We start from the raw sequence: 14,253 nt of genomic DNA on the forward strand, positions 1-14,253 counted from the left end.
TTGATGCCAGTATTCAGTATCTGTTCAGATTTTCTCTGTCTCAAAAAATTTTTTTACGTTTACTCAAATCAGGATTGAGTTAGGTTCATATATGGCAATTGATTTGTCTCTGAGTTTATCCATAGGTACTTCTTTTTTGTTAAAATATATACGATGAGGAAAACAGTTGTTCTGTAGAATTTTTCTACAATCTAGATTTTGCATAGTACTTCCCTCTAAAATAGTTTAACAGTATCCCCTGTATTCCCTATAGATCGGTAGTTAGATCTAGGTGTTTGATAATATTCAAATTAATAATTATGATAAGAGTATATTTTGTAGTACACAATGGCGATTATCTGATTTTGTTATAGGGTTCTTTTTAAAAAAGTAATGCATTTTGTAGAATATCTGGGAAGAAAAGTCAAAGTAGGAAGAAGATACATTCACCTGTAATTCTCTCAGTGCTAGTCATATATCATGAATATTGAACTTAAACTCTTCAGGGTACTTTTTGGCAACTAAGGTAATAAGATACTGCCATAAATTTCTGGAAAAATTCTTAGAATTATTACCTCTAGAGAAATTAATAATAAACTTTTTCTGGATAAGGAAAAATAATTCTTTATTCTTGATTACCTCTTACGGCATTGAGCATTGTCCATGGGTTTTGTTTTGCTTTTCATTCCAGTTTTGGGGAACTGCCTGTATAACTAGTGGTAAAGAATGGTAATAAAAGAGTATGTACACTAGATATTTGAGACTTTGAAGTCCCTTCAAAAACTGACCTTGTTAAAAGGAGGAAAATAAAAGGTGGAAAAGGTCGTGGTGAGAGGAAATTTTTCTTTTCTTTTTAAAATTCAGCTTTTATTTTAGATGCTGGAGGTGTATGTGCAGGTTTGTTACATGGGTAATATTGCATCCAGGTAGTGAGCATGGTATGCAGTAGGTAGTTTTCAACCCATGTTCTCCTCATTCCCCCCTCTAGTAGTCCACAGTGTTACATGTTTATGTCCATGTGTGCGCAGTGTGTAACTTGCACTTATAAGTGAGAACATGCGATGTTTGGTTTTCTGTTTCTGTGTTAATTCACTTAGAATTATGGTCTACAACTATATCCATGGACATTATTTTATTTGAAGGACATCATTTCATCCTTTTTTTTCTGTGGCTGTGTAGTATTCATGGTATATATATACAAAAAATATGGAGGGTTCGTGGATTTGCTTGTCATCCTTGTACAGGGACCATGCTAATCTCTGTATCGGTCCAGTTTTAGTATAAGTGCTGCCGAAGTGAGCACAGGAATTGTTACATATAGTTAGGAGCAGTAAAATAGCACCAAGGTGTTTTCTGTAAGTTGCATATGTATTGTGTAATTGCAATCTAGAGAAGACAGTTGTGGCTAAAACCAGGTATCCTCAGGTTTCTTTTAGGTCCATGTAGAAGATTCAATTTCATTAGATGTCTAATGCAGTGAAAGTTGTAAGAAGATTAAGATAAGTAATGCAGGCGACCATCTTTTTAGCAAATTTGAGGGGAAAAGGATTAATACTCTGTAATAATTATGTTACATTAGCCTGTTCTGTGTGTAGCTAATGGTTCGGAAAACAAGTTGTGTTCTCGTGAGTATTATGAAAGAGGCTTGGTCCATCATATATCCAGTTGTGAATTTCATAATGGTACAGTTTTACTTTGGTACTACCTTTTGCCTTTTTTTTTTTTTAAGCTTTTAGAATTTATCCTGGTAATTGTTCTGCTAAATGTCATTTTCATAATTTTTTTTTTTAAGATGGATTTTAACTAGGAATTACAAAGCCCTCAGCAAAGGTTCCAAGGGCAGTACCTCAGGCTTTTTGAACATTATGATGGAACTAAAGAAATGTTGTAACCATTGCTACCTCATTAAACCACCAGATAATAATGAATTCTATAATAAACAGGAGGCCTTACAAGTAAGAATTTTTAAATGTTGTTACTTTATGATAAAGTTCTAGAAATGTTGATTTCACTTACAATCGAAAATAGCTCAGTGCTTTAATATATTGGTTAAAAGTTCTCTTTAGTTAATGGTGCCTTTATATAATGGTCTCAATTATTAATCTTTGTAGAAAAGATTTTAAAATTCTAATTTATGTAATTATTTTGATGAATTTTCTAAAAATATGTCTCTCAAACCATAGACTATAATGACTTATCCAGCAAAAAAATCCCACAGTATGTTCATAATTATGAAAAAAATCATTAATAGTAATTGTGCTGCATTAGTGATTTGGTAGATGGTAGTCTAAAGGACATCTTGACCTCACATCTTAATTAACCCTTCCTGGTACTTCTGGAAGATAAGTTAGAAGTGTGAAGGCACAACTGCAGTCCAGCCACTGTAGTGCCTTGAAGGGCTGGGATCAGCATCTAGAATTAATACATTAGAATGCATTTGCTTACTCCTTTTAAACCTTTGGTTGCTTAGTTGCTGCTGCTTCCAGTGTAATTGTTCTTCAGCTAAGATTTTTGGAGAAACACTGTGGTGTAGTAACTAGCAAACAGAGTGAACAGTACTTTTTTCCTCCCTGACAATACAACAAAAACCTAGGTGTGATATGGCAAGGAATATTTTAGCTTAAGTCGTAGTGAAATGGTAAAGGTCTTAGAAAATTTTGAAAAGTGAAACAAGTTGTTTTCTAACATGAAAATTAAAAATCTCAATTTAAAAGAATTCAAGCAACTAAAGTGTTATGTGGACAACTTATTTACGTCTTTTAACATATAACGACTTGAATTTATTGTTTCTGTAGCACTTAATTCGTAGTAGCGGAAAATTGATTCTTCTTGACAAGCTCTTAATTCGCCTAAGAGAACGAGGCAATCGAGTTCTTATTTTTTCGCAAATGGTGCGGATGTTAGATATACTTGCAGAATATTTGAAATATCGTCAATTCCCCTTTCAAGTAAGCATTTAATTGTATTTGTTGTTTTAAATTTTATCTAATTCCTGTGCATATTTTACAGTATTACCTTTGAAATTATTTTATAAGTGTTTAGGTTTTTATATAAACTGCACTTTCTTTAAAAAGATATATCTGCTTTAAAAAATGTTTGTCATTCCGTTTTTTCTTCTTGACTTTACATATTGCAACAAAACAATTTTTCTTCCTTTCCTCTAATTTTTATTTTCTTTTAATTCTGCCTTTTTCTTCTGTGCTTGCTTTAGATTTTAAAAATTGAACTAAGACAGAGTTTTCTTGATTGGATAGATCTAAAAGCAGGGGAGCCTTTAGTCTTTAATCTGAATGAGGAAAACAGCCAGCAGCCTCTGAATGTGAATGCTGCCAAGATTCTGATGATTGGTGTGCTCATAGTTATCTGACACAGTGTTCGCTGAGTAAAACTGGACAACTTTAGAGAAGAAACTAAAAACCAAAATTCCCTTCCATCTATTCAAAATTTATGTTGAAGTTCATTCAGTATAACTAAAGCTAATATTATTGATGAGTGTTTAAAGTCGGGTGCTATTTTTAGTACTTTTCATCTAATTATTTAATCCTTGAAGCAATTTTATGAACAGTGCTAGGAACATAGCAGACATTATGTAGATACAGCTAGCAAATGATGTATATTTAGTGTAGATAGTAAAATAGCAGTAAAGTTATAATAATGGGACTCAACACACATTCCCTGCTTGGTCAGAGCTTATAATCTTTTACAGGAGACAAACATCAAGCAGGTGATTGCAAATAAATGTAACATTACAATTCTGGTAAGTGTTGTGAAGAAGGACAGGTATTTGGTGATATGAATATCATTGAGAAATAATTACAATCATTTAGGGGAAAACGTAGAAGAGTACCATTAGTTGAGGGTTTTGAAAACACTTTTACTGATATGTAATTCCCATATCATACAATTTACTCATTTAAAGTATACAATTCAGTGGTTTTTACTATGTTCACAGATATGTGTAATTGTCAGACAGGTGGTTTTAGAACATTTTCATCGGAAAGCAACTTGTACCCTTTAGCTATTCCTCCTGTCCTTCCATTTGCTTTCTTCTCCTGCCTTGTGTTGATTTGTTTTTAAACAAATTATTGTGTACCTGGTCAAACAAAAAATTAGTTTGACTAATTTTGAGTGTTTATAAGCACCACTTCTCTGCCGCTAATGCCTTCTTGTTCCTAGGTCGCTTCCTGGAGAGAATCATTTTTAATTTTATTTGGTTTAGGTCATGCCACAGTAATGAGATGCCACTATTCTTAATATTTGTACTAGTTTGTATTTTAGTGGAAAAGAAACATTATTTTTTTTAAAACCTTAATAGACATCTGTTTTCCTACTTTGTGTAGGTGATAATTAAGAGCATTTCACTTAAACCACTTAGAATACATCATTTAAAATGTATATATTTTTCTTCTCAGAGTTAAAATTCATACAGTAACAAAGCAAAGGTAGGCATATGGCTTCCCAAAATACTAGTTTAATACATCGGTTAAATGCATGGATCACAGTAGACAAGTTATTTCTAGTCTATAACCAGGTAATAATTACAAAATCATTGCCATTCAGAAAGTGAAATAGTAGCTAATGTTTAATAAGCATTCAGTATGTGTAGGCACTGTGCTACGTGTTTTCCTATGTTCTCTCACTGAGTTCTCTATAGTCTACGAAAGAGGGACTACTATTACGTCTGTTTTACTTAAAGCAGAACTGACATGGAGAAAAAGTTTGTGTAGGAAAGTCAAATCACTTGCTCAAGATACCCAGTGAATAAAATACTCATTTGCAGGATGTTGACTAGAGCCCATGATGCTTCACATCAATAATTTTCGAACTTTAGTGTGCATCAGAATTAATTGGATGGCCTTTGCTAAACCCCTTCAGTAGGTCTGGGGTAGGGCTGAATAATTTGCCTATCTATGTTCTCAAGTGACACTAATGCTGTTCTAGTAACCACACTGTACTTAATTGTAACCTGATAGTGGATCTGTGAATCAGTTTAATGGGTTACACCAACATTTTGAAAGTAAAATGATAAAACATGAGAATATAACACAGTATGTCATGGCATGATATGAAACTTGTTTCAGGTGTTTGTAAACAGCTGTGTACTCAATCACATACCTTTAGAATGGGACTGAGGCAGAATAGTATGACAGCCTATGCTGTATTTACTCTTGAGGGTGCAGTCTTAGTGATTTGGAGCACAGACCAAAGACGGAATGCCTGAGCATTATTTTACCGTCTAGTAGGTACCTTCTATTATAGTTTTAGCAAGACATGCTTCATATTTCTACTTAATTTTATAATTGCTTTGTAACATTTCGATTCTGTTATATGCAGTATTTTAATATGTTTTATTCTAGAGATTAGATGGATCAATAAAAGGAGAACTGAGGAAACAAGCTCTGGATCATTTTAATGCTGAGGGATCAGAGGTATGTATTAATGCTTTTTAAATTATAAATAATTTTGATTTAGTATCAGTATATTACATTATTATATTCAGACATTTTTAATCTTCATATCTAGTTTGATAAAAAAGGAGTAGTGTTAGCCACCTTTGATCAGCAAACAAGGTTTTAAAGTCACTATTCTAGTTTAAACCTAAGAATTGCACTCTTTGAGACAGAGTCTAGCTCTGTTGCTCAGGCTAGAGTGCAGTGGCATGATCTCAGCTCACTGCAACCTCTGCCTCTTGGGTTCAAGCTATTCTCCTGCTTCAGCCTCACAAGTCGCTGGGATTACAGGCGCATGCCACCGTGCCTGGCTAGTTTTTGTAGTTTTAGTAGAGATGGGGCTTCACCATGTTGGCTAGGCTGGTCTTGAACTCCTGGCCTCAGGTGATTCACCTGCCTCGGCTTCCCAAAGTGCTAGGATTGCAGGTGTGAGCCACCATGCCCAGCCAAGAATTTTACCATTTATTATCAATACTGTTTCAGCATGGAACAGTTACTTTAATTTGCTTCAAAATAAATTAGGCAGATTGGGCACGGTAGCTCACACCTGTAATCCCAGCACTTTGGGAGGCCAATGCAGGAGAATCGCTTCAGGCCAGGAGTTTGAGACCACCCTGGGAAACAGTGAGACTGCTGTCTGTACAAAAAAAAAAAAAAAAAAAGTAAAAAAGTAAAAAAATAAACTGGGCATGGTGGCACTCCCTTATAGTCCCAGTTACTTGGGAGGCTGAGTTAAGTGGATCAGTTAGCTCAGGAGTTTGAGGCTGCGGTGAGCTATGCTCATGCCACTAGACTCTAGCCCAGGCAATAGAGGTGAGACTCTGTCTCAAAAAAAGTAAAGACAAGACCCCAAAACAGCAAATTATCGCACTTTGCTTTAAAATTTTTTTTTATTTCCATAGATTTTTGGGAAACGGGTGATATTTGGTTAAATGAGTAAGTTCTGTAGTGGTGGTTTGTGAGATTTTGGTGCACCCTTCACCAGTATACACTGAACCAAATTTGTAGTCTTTTATTGCTCACCCCCTCCTACCCTTTCCCTCTGAGTCCCCAAAGTCCTTTGTATCATTTCTTATTACTTTGCATCCTCATAGCTTAGTTCCCTCTTATGAGCGAGAACATACAATGTTTGGTTTTCCATTCCTGAGTTACTTCACTCAGAATAGTAGTCTCCAGGCTGGGCGTGGTGGGTTACACTTGTAATCCCAGCACTTTGGGATGCTGAAGCAGGTTGATCACTTGCGGTCAGGAGTTCGAGGCCAGGCTGGCCAACATGGTGAAACCCCATCTCTACTAAAAATACAAAAATTAGCTGGGTGTGGTAGTGCCATACCTGTAATCCCAGCTACTTGGGAGGCTGAGGCAGGAGAATTGCTTGAACCTGGGAGGCGGAGGTTACAGTGAGGCAAAATGAAAAGAGTGAGACTCTATCTCAAAAAAAAAAAAAAAAAAAAAAAAAAAAACGAATATAGTCTCCAATCCCATCCAGGTTGCTGCGAATGCCATTATTTCATTCCTCTTTATGTCTGAGTAGTATTCCATTGTATATGTATACCACAGTTTATCTTCTTGTTGATTGATGGGCATTTGGGCTGGTTGCACATTGTTGCAGTTGCAAATTTGTGCTGCTATAATCATGTATATACAGGTATCTTTTCATGTAATGACTTTTTTCCTCTGGGCAGATACTCAGTAGTGGGATTACTGGATCAAATGGTAGTTCTACTTTTAGTTCCTTTAAGGAATTTCCACACTATTTTCCATAGAGTTCTTTTTTTTTGGTATGTGCCTTTTATTTTTTAAGGAAATAAAATTTACAGTTCGAGTTGAAGCATCATTCCTTTCCTATTCCATTTTCTTTTTTTTTTTTCAACAGAAGTAAACACTATATTGAATTTGGTATTAATAACATATATATTTGATTTTGGAGTCTTTTTGTTGGTTGGTCTTGCTAGATGTTTATGTATTAGTTTTAAAAACTGCCTTTTTGTTTAATTAGTAACATGCTGTTTAAGTTCAGAAAATTAACTGAAAAATTTTCATTTTGATTATTTAATTTCTTACAGGATTTTTGCTTTTTGCTGTCTACAAGAGCTGGAGGTCTAGGGATTAATTTAGCCTCTGCTGACACTGTTGTTATATTTGATTCCGATTGGAATCCACAGAATGATCTTCAGGCACAGGCTAGAGCCCATCGAATTGGGCAAAAGAAACAGGTATTTTTAATTTTAATTTGTATTATGTTGCTGTTTTAGAATTCTTTTTTGGGGGGGAATGGTTTCAGTGTATCTTCTAGAGGGTAAGATCACTGCAACAGTCATACTACTATTTAACAGATAGGATGCTAAGGAACTTGGTTTACCAAAATCACCTGGAGAATATGACAGAATTGAGGTAACTATGCATAAATAGGATCATGTATGCTGTTTTTATCCTGTGTTCTAGTCATAACTATAAAATGCAGTGTTTTCCAATTATAATAAAAGTCTACTTGATTGTTTTAACTTTGAAAGAGTTTGAGTAGCATATGCTGCCTTTCTGTTAGTGTATATTTTGTCCATGTGCTTCCAAGATTCTCCACATATAATATGTGACCCCATTTTTATAATTGTAACAAAATACCCTTAAATGGTGGTACTGAACCTTTACCTAGAGAAATAGGGAAAATTTACTACACCAATTTTTTTTCAATTTTGAAGAGTTTGTTTTATGGTGGGCTTCTTATTAATTAACTTGGGGAGTGGTTCATAGAATTTTGCATTATATAGAGTGATGAAACATTAGAATCAAGGCAGCGAGTATAATAAGGCTGTCAGAAGTTTATGTGCCCCCCCCATTTTCCCCAGCTAAATCATAACTTACAAATTACTGTCTTTCCTTTAAAAAAAAAAAGCAAAAATAAGCAAATGCAATCTCCTTGCCAAAATGTTAAGAAGGAAGGAAGGATATATTTCAAAATAGTTTGAGTTGAGGAACTCTAGCTTTAAACATGTTTTTTAAATTTTCATTTTGCTTTTAACCCGTGAAAACTTCATGTAGTGTAGAATGAGCTTCAATTTGTGTGCCAATGTTTAGGCACTTGAAGTTAGCAAAACAAATCCTTTATGCTGCAATTTGTTTCCTCGTGTGTGTTTTTACAGGTGAATATTTATCGTCTAGTTACAAAGGGATCAGTTGAAGAAGATATTCTTGAAAGGGCCAAAAAGAAGATGGTTTTAGATCATCTTGTAATTCAAAGAATGGACACAACTGGGAAGACAGTACTACATACAGGTTCTGCCCCATCAAGGTGGTTACTTTATTATTTAAAAAATGTCATTTTAGAGTCAGGAAACTCATTTTTTTGATATGTTACATCACTATAGATCATTGAGGAAATGTATTCAGTGTTGTACTTTTTATATTTTGGAAGATTTTTGACTAATTTCTAGTTAGAAGACATACTTCAATACCTGGTTTCATCGCTATAGATTTGTAATTTTAGGGGTAATCTCTTTAACTTCTGTGCTTCAAGTTCCTTATTTTAAAGTAAATATACTGCCCTAGACAACATGGTGAAACCCCACCTCTACAAAAAATAAAAAACTTGATGGGCATGGTGACACACGACTGTAGTCCCAGCTACTGAGGAGGCTGAGACAGAAGGATCAGTTGAGCTTGGTAGGCGGAGGTTGCAATGAGCTAAGATTGTGCCAGTGTACTTCAGCCTGGGTGACAGAGTGAGAGACTGTCTCAAAAAAAAAAAAAAAAAAGGATACTAATACTTGATTCATCTAACTTCCTCATGTAACTTTTGTAAAGGTGAAAATGTCAGTAATTAATAAAAGTGCTGTGTAAATATTTTTAACTGTTAATGTTAAGCATTTTTGTTTTTCCTCTTTTAGTTCTACTCCTTTCAATAAAGAAGAGTTATCAGCCATTTTAAAGTTTGGTGCTGAGGAACTTTTTAAGGAACCTGAGGGAGAAGAACAAGAGCCCCAGGTAAAAAAACAAAACAAAACAAAACAACAAACCCGCTTCAGAATATGTGTCATCTGTTTGGTAGGATGAAAGGATTCAAGTATATTTAAATATTGTTTTTCTAATTATAGGAAATGGATATAGATGAAATCTTGAAGAGAGCTGAAACTCATGAAAATGAACCAGGTCCTTTAACTGTAGGAGACGAATTGCTTTCCCAGTTCAAGGTAGATTTAAACAAAATTTTCCTTGTAATTACATAAATTGAGAGGAATTGAATTATTGTCATTTAGTGGTTTGTTAATCTTTCTTTAAGCATAATCAGGAAGATTGCTATGTTGTATAAAAACTACTCTCCCTTGTTCAGACAAACCGGTAGCAAACTGATTTGGAAGAGACAAGATCCATTTATGGAGTTACATGTTGTTGGGTGGAAAGAGCTGTTGTTTGCTAATTAGCAACTAGAATAGTGCTTGGCAAATAGCATGTCCTTAAATACTTGGGTAAATAAATGAATTAATGTGATATCTTACTTAGATTTCCATGACTGAAAGCTTTCGGCTGATTTTTTTTGAAGCAGTTTTTGACATTAACTTATCACAAATAAGAAAACTCAAGTAAATCAGTCAAAGTAAGCAATAAGCTACTATATATTGATACTTAATATCCCTGGTTTTTTGAGGGCCAGTGAGTTGAAAGGAGTCCTAAAACAACATAAGTCAACTGACCTCATGGAGTAAGTTAAGTGCCATTTGTTTAAAGAAACAGGCTTCTCTACATCTTAGCTATTTTCTATGAACTGCAGTTTTTAAGGGTCAGTTCATTTCATGTGTTCATTTGACAAGTATTTATAGAACATCTGCATGTACCCCACACAGTGAATAAAAAACTTTTGTAATTTTAATATCACTCTGGCTGCTATGTGGATGACTGACTGTAGTGAGACAAGAGCTATAGCAGGGAGATAAGATAGAAGACTGTTGAGTAATCCTGGTTAAGAGGTGGTTTCTGGGATTACAGGCGTGAGCCACTTCGCCCGGCTGTGATAGTTAGCCTTAATGGGTGCTTTCTGTATACCAGACCTTGCATAGTACCTTAAATGTGCTATCTTATATAATCCTCCCAGAAGAGCTCTGTGTCTCTGCCAGTAGCTCTTTGCTGCCAGTAGCTCTTTAGATTGTGTTTTTGTGATCATAAAAATGATATTAGATTGTTCTACAATACTTGATCCATGGACTGGTCTGAGAATTTCTGCAGATTATTTAGCATGTTAATAGTATAAATTACTTTTTTTTTTGTTAACTGCTTTTAGTTCTGAGATGCTACTAATTTTTTTGAGCAGTAGGGCAAAAGAAAATCTTTCCTAGAGGATTATTAGATGTCATTTGTTTGATCTGCTTTGCCCTAGTGAGGTAATGAATCTAGGTTGTTTGAAGTTATTTTTGGTTTAGTCCACAGTCATATTCATTATCCTAAGGATATTTAGGCATGTCAGTTTCTTCCCTTTAAAAAAAAAATTAAGGATCAATTTTTCTATAACAGTTACTCTTAAAATTCTGAAATTTATCAGGTTGCCAACTTCTCAAATATGGATGAGGATGACATTGAGTTGGAACCTGAAAGAAATTCAAAGAATTGGGAGGAAATTATTCCCGAAGATCAAAGAAGACGATTAGAAGAAGAAGAAAGACAAAAGGAACTTGAAGAAATTTATATGCTCCCAAGAATGAGAAATTGTGCAAAACAGGTGATTTTGCAATTTTACACATGTTTCTATAAAGTAGAGTATTCAACCTGGACCGATTTTGTTTGTTTCTATGAGGTATCAGTCCATAGTTTTCTTTTCTTGTAATGTCCTTGATTTGATAATGTTTGCCTCATGAAATGAGAAGTGTTTACTCCTCTTGTATTTTATTCATCTTTTCAAAGAACCAGCTCCTGGTTTCATTGATTTTTTGTGTGTTTTTAATTTCATGAGTTTCTGCAATTTATTATTTCTTCCTTTCTGCTTTTGATTTAATTTGCTCTTTTCTTTTTTTTTTTTTTTTTTTTTCTTTGGGACAGCATCTTGCTCTGTTGCCAAGGCTGGAGTGCAGTGGTACAATTCTGGCTCACTGCAACCTTAACCTCATGGCCTTAGATGATCCTCCCACAGGTGTGCCCCACTACACCCAGCTGATTTTTGTATGCTTTCTGTAGAGATGGGGTTTTGCCACGTTGTCCAGGCTAGTCTGGAATTTCTGGGCTTCAGTGATCCATCCGCCTTGGCCTACCAAAATGTTGGGACTATAGGTGTGAGCCACTGCACCTGGCCTCTTTTATTCAGTTTCTTAAGGTGCAAGCTTAGATATAGAAATGTAATCTCTCTTTTCTAATATCGGCATTTAATGCTACAAATTTTTCTTTAAGCATTGCTTTTTCTGAATCTTCCAAATCTATCTTTATATTTTCCTTAATTTAAAAATATTTTAAAATTTCCCATGTGAGTTCTCTTTGACCCATAGGTTTTTTTAGAAGTATGTTTTAAAATGTTCAGGTATTTAGGAGATTTTTCAACTATCTTTGTTAATTATTGGTAATTTAATTCTGCCATGTTCAGAAAGCATACTTTATGTAATTTTAGTTTTTAAACATTTGGTATTTATTCAGTGGCCTAAGTAAACAAATATCAGATTTTTAAATAACTGTAATAGTGCCATGCCAAGCTATATTGCCAAAAAGGAAAAAATTCTAAGACTAATTTCTTTTTCTATTATCCTTTGGTTTTTAGGATATTATAAAATTATTTGTCTTGATTACTGAGTTTTTTGGTGTTTCCTTAAATTTTAAGCCTGGGGCAAATGAGGGGCTTGCCCCACTCTAGTCCCTGCCCTGCTACCATTCCCCCAAGGGTAGAGTTTTTTGTTTTTTATTTTCTTGCAACCATATTAGATCTTATTCTGTGCCCTCAGTTGAGCAGATGAGAAGGGTCTGGCAAGGCTTCCTTCCTGTTTCCACAAAGGTGACCACTCACTTTCTCTAAGGCTGTACCATGGAGAAAAGTTTTGTCCAGTCTTCTACCATGCTGCTTTCTCATGATCACCTAGTGGAAGTTTGTGGCAGAGTGCCTGAGAATGGGTGCAGGTCCTCCGAGTTTTGGCTGTTAGGTCCTATGATCTCACAATAGCCTGTACTCAGCCATTAGCAGATTTTAGCTGATACCGTCTTGTATGGTACTTGATTTCTGTCACCTATGCTGTCCACAGATGAGCCACTGTTCGAGTCCTATATCTTTTTCTCTTTTTGCAATCTCCTGTATTTCCTTACATTTAGATGTATAGGTTGCCCTGAAATTTCATCTCTCTGATGTTAAACAGAAGAATTAGGATCTTGTAGATCAGATTTGTTGTTAGAGTAGGAGCAGTGCCCCTACCAAGTTTCTACATAACAGCCAGAAGTGGAGCCAAAAATAATGTTTTTGGCCTAAAAGTAACCGTGTATGTTATTTCTTGTTTCTGTTTATTTCTTCAAACCCCTAAGTAGTTTTGTTTTAGAGTGTGTGAGAATGCAGCATTACATTAGATCTTGTGAAAGGATCAAGGGAGGTTAGAAAAAATAAGGTCTAAATACCATTTTTTACTTCATTTAAGTTTCAGCATATTAGAGGTTCAGAATATGTGCCAAAGCTTTGGAAAAACTCCCAAGACTTACAGAATGTATGTTTTGATGTATCCCATTAAAATTAATGGATGTTACAAATAGTCTTTTATGTGGGTTCAACTGGCATTTTTTTCTTTCAAATATCTGACTTGTCTAGTTAGAATAGCAATATGTGGATATTAAGCAGAACGGAAAAAAAGGGACAGTTAATCCGTTCCCTCAGAGATAACGACTAATATTATCACAGTGTACATCATTCCAGTTTTTAAAAATTCATTATCATTTGCCAAATTAAATTGTGGAGTCGTATTAATTTGGAACTTTTTCTTCTTTTTGACAGTATGTCATGAATGTTAATTATTCTACAACCCCATTTTTAATGGTCTCTTAGCATTCTATCATATAGATTTGTCTGGTCTCTCTTTGATGAGTATTTAGATTATTTGCTTTTTGTTTTTGAGGCAGGATCTCACTGTGTTGCTCAGGCTGAAATGCAGTGGTACAATCATGGCTCACTGCAGCCTCAACTTCCTGGGGTCAAGTGATCTCCCACCTCAGCCTCTCAAGTAGCTCCAAAAATGCCTCGCTAATATTTTAAATTTTTGGTAGAGACAAGGTGTCACTATATTGCCTAAGCTGGTCTTGTACTCCTGGGCTCAAGTTATCTTCCTGCCTTGGCCTCCCAGTCACGCTGGGATTACAGGCATGAGCTGCTGCGCTCAGCCACATTTTTCTTTTATGATGTAAATAACTTTATTGATCAGTGTTTCTTCACAGTTTTGATCTCCTCAGGAAAAATGCCTAGAAGTTATGTTGCTGGGTCAGTAGAATAACTTTTGAGGCTTTTGATGTAACATTGTCTCATTACCCTTTAAGTCAAAATACCCACCAGATGTATATATTCTTCTGTTTGCTTTTTAATTTTGTTTATGGAATGTTTTTGATACTTTGAATAACATTTTTAAGATTCTGACCATCTTTTATAATGGCTTTTGCTCCTAAGATAAAAGCTGTTTTTACACTAAGGTTGGGTAAATATTTATTTTCCAATTCCAGATTAGTTTCAATGGAAGTGAAGGGAGGCGCAGTAGAAGTAGGAGATACTCTGGATCTGATAGTGATTCCATCTCAGAAGGGAAAAGGCCAAAGAAACGGGGAAGACCACGGACTATTCCTCGCGAGAATATTAAAGGATTTAGTGATGCAGAAATTAGGCGGTAAGATG

The 14,253-nt window shown here is 35.0% G+C and overlaps 1 protein-coding gene and 1 non-coding gene across 4 annotated transcripts in view; one reads left to right on the plus strand and one right to left on the minus strand.

Moving 5' to 3' along the window:
- CHD1 (chromodomain helicase DNA binding protein 1) overlaps positions 1–14,253 on the plus strand; it is a 75,208-nt gene that overhangs the window by 39,257 nt on the left and 21,698 nt on the right. For all 3 annotated transcript variants that reach the window (XM_050794398.1, XM_050794399.1, XM_050794400.1), the window contains exons 16-24: positions 1,772–1,934; positions 2,775–2,927; positions 5,337–5,408; positions 7,496–7,645; positions 8,570–8,718; positions 9,314–9,410; positions 9,521–9,616; positions 10,960–11,136; positions 14,085–14,245. In XM_050794398.1, the coding sequence (XP_050650355.1) occupies positions 1,772–1,934; positions 2,775–2,927; positions 5,337–5,408; positions 7,496–7,645; positions 8,570–8,718; positions 9,314–9,410; positions 9,521–9,616; positions 10,960–11,136; positions 14,085–14,245 (1,218 nt within the window). The remainder of the gene's footprint in view (positions 1–1,771; positions 1,935–2,774; positions 2,928–5,336; positions 5,409–7,495; positions 7,646–8,569; positions 8,719–9,313; positions 9,411–9,520; positions 9,617–10,959; positions 11,137–14,084; positions 14,246–14,253) is intronic.
- LOC126957704 (U6 spliceosomal RNA) lies at positions 1,179–1,282 on the minus strand. The gene has a single exon (XR_007726886.1). It is a non-coding gene; the product is annotated as a U6 spliceosomal RNA (small nuclear RNA).

Source organism: Macaca thibetana, chromosome 6 (genome assembly GCF_024542745.1).
Source record: "Macaca thibetana thibetana isolate TM-01 chromosome 6, ASM2454274v1, whole genome shotgun sequence".
NCBI lineage: Eukaryota > Metazoa > Chordata > Mammalia > Primates > Cercopithecidae > Macaca > Macaca thibetana.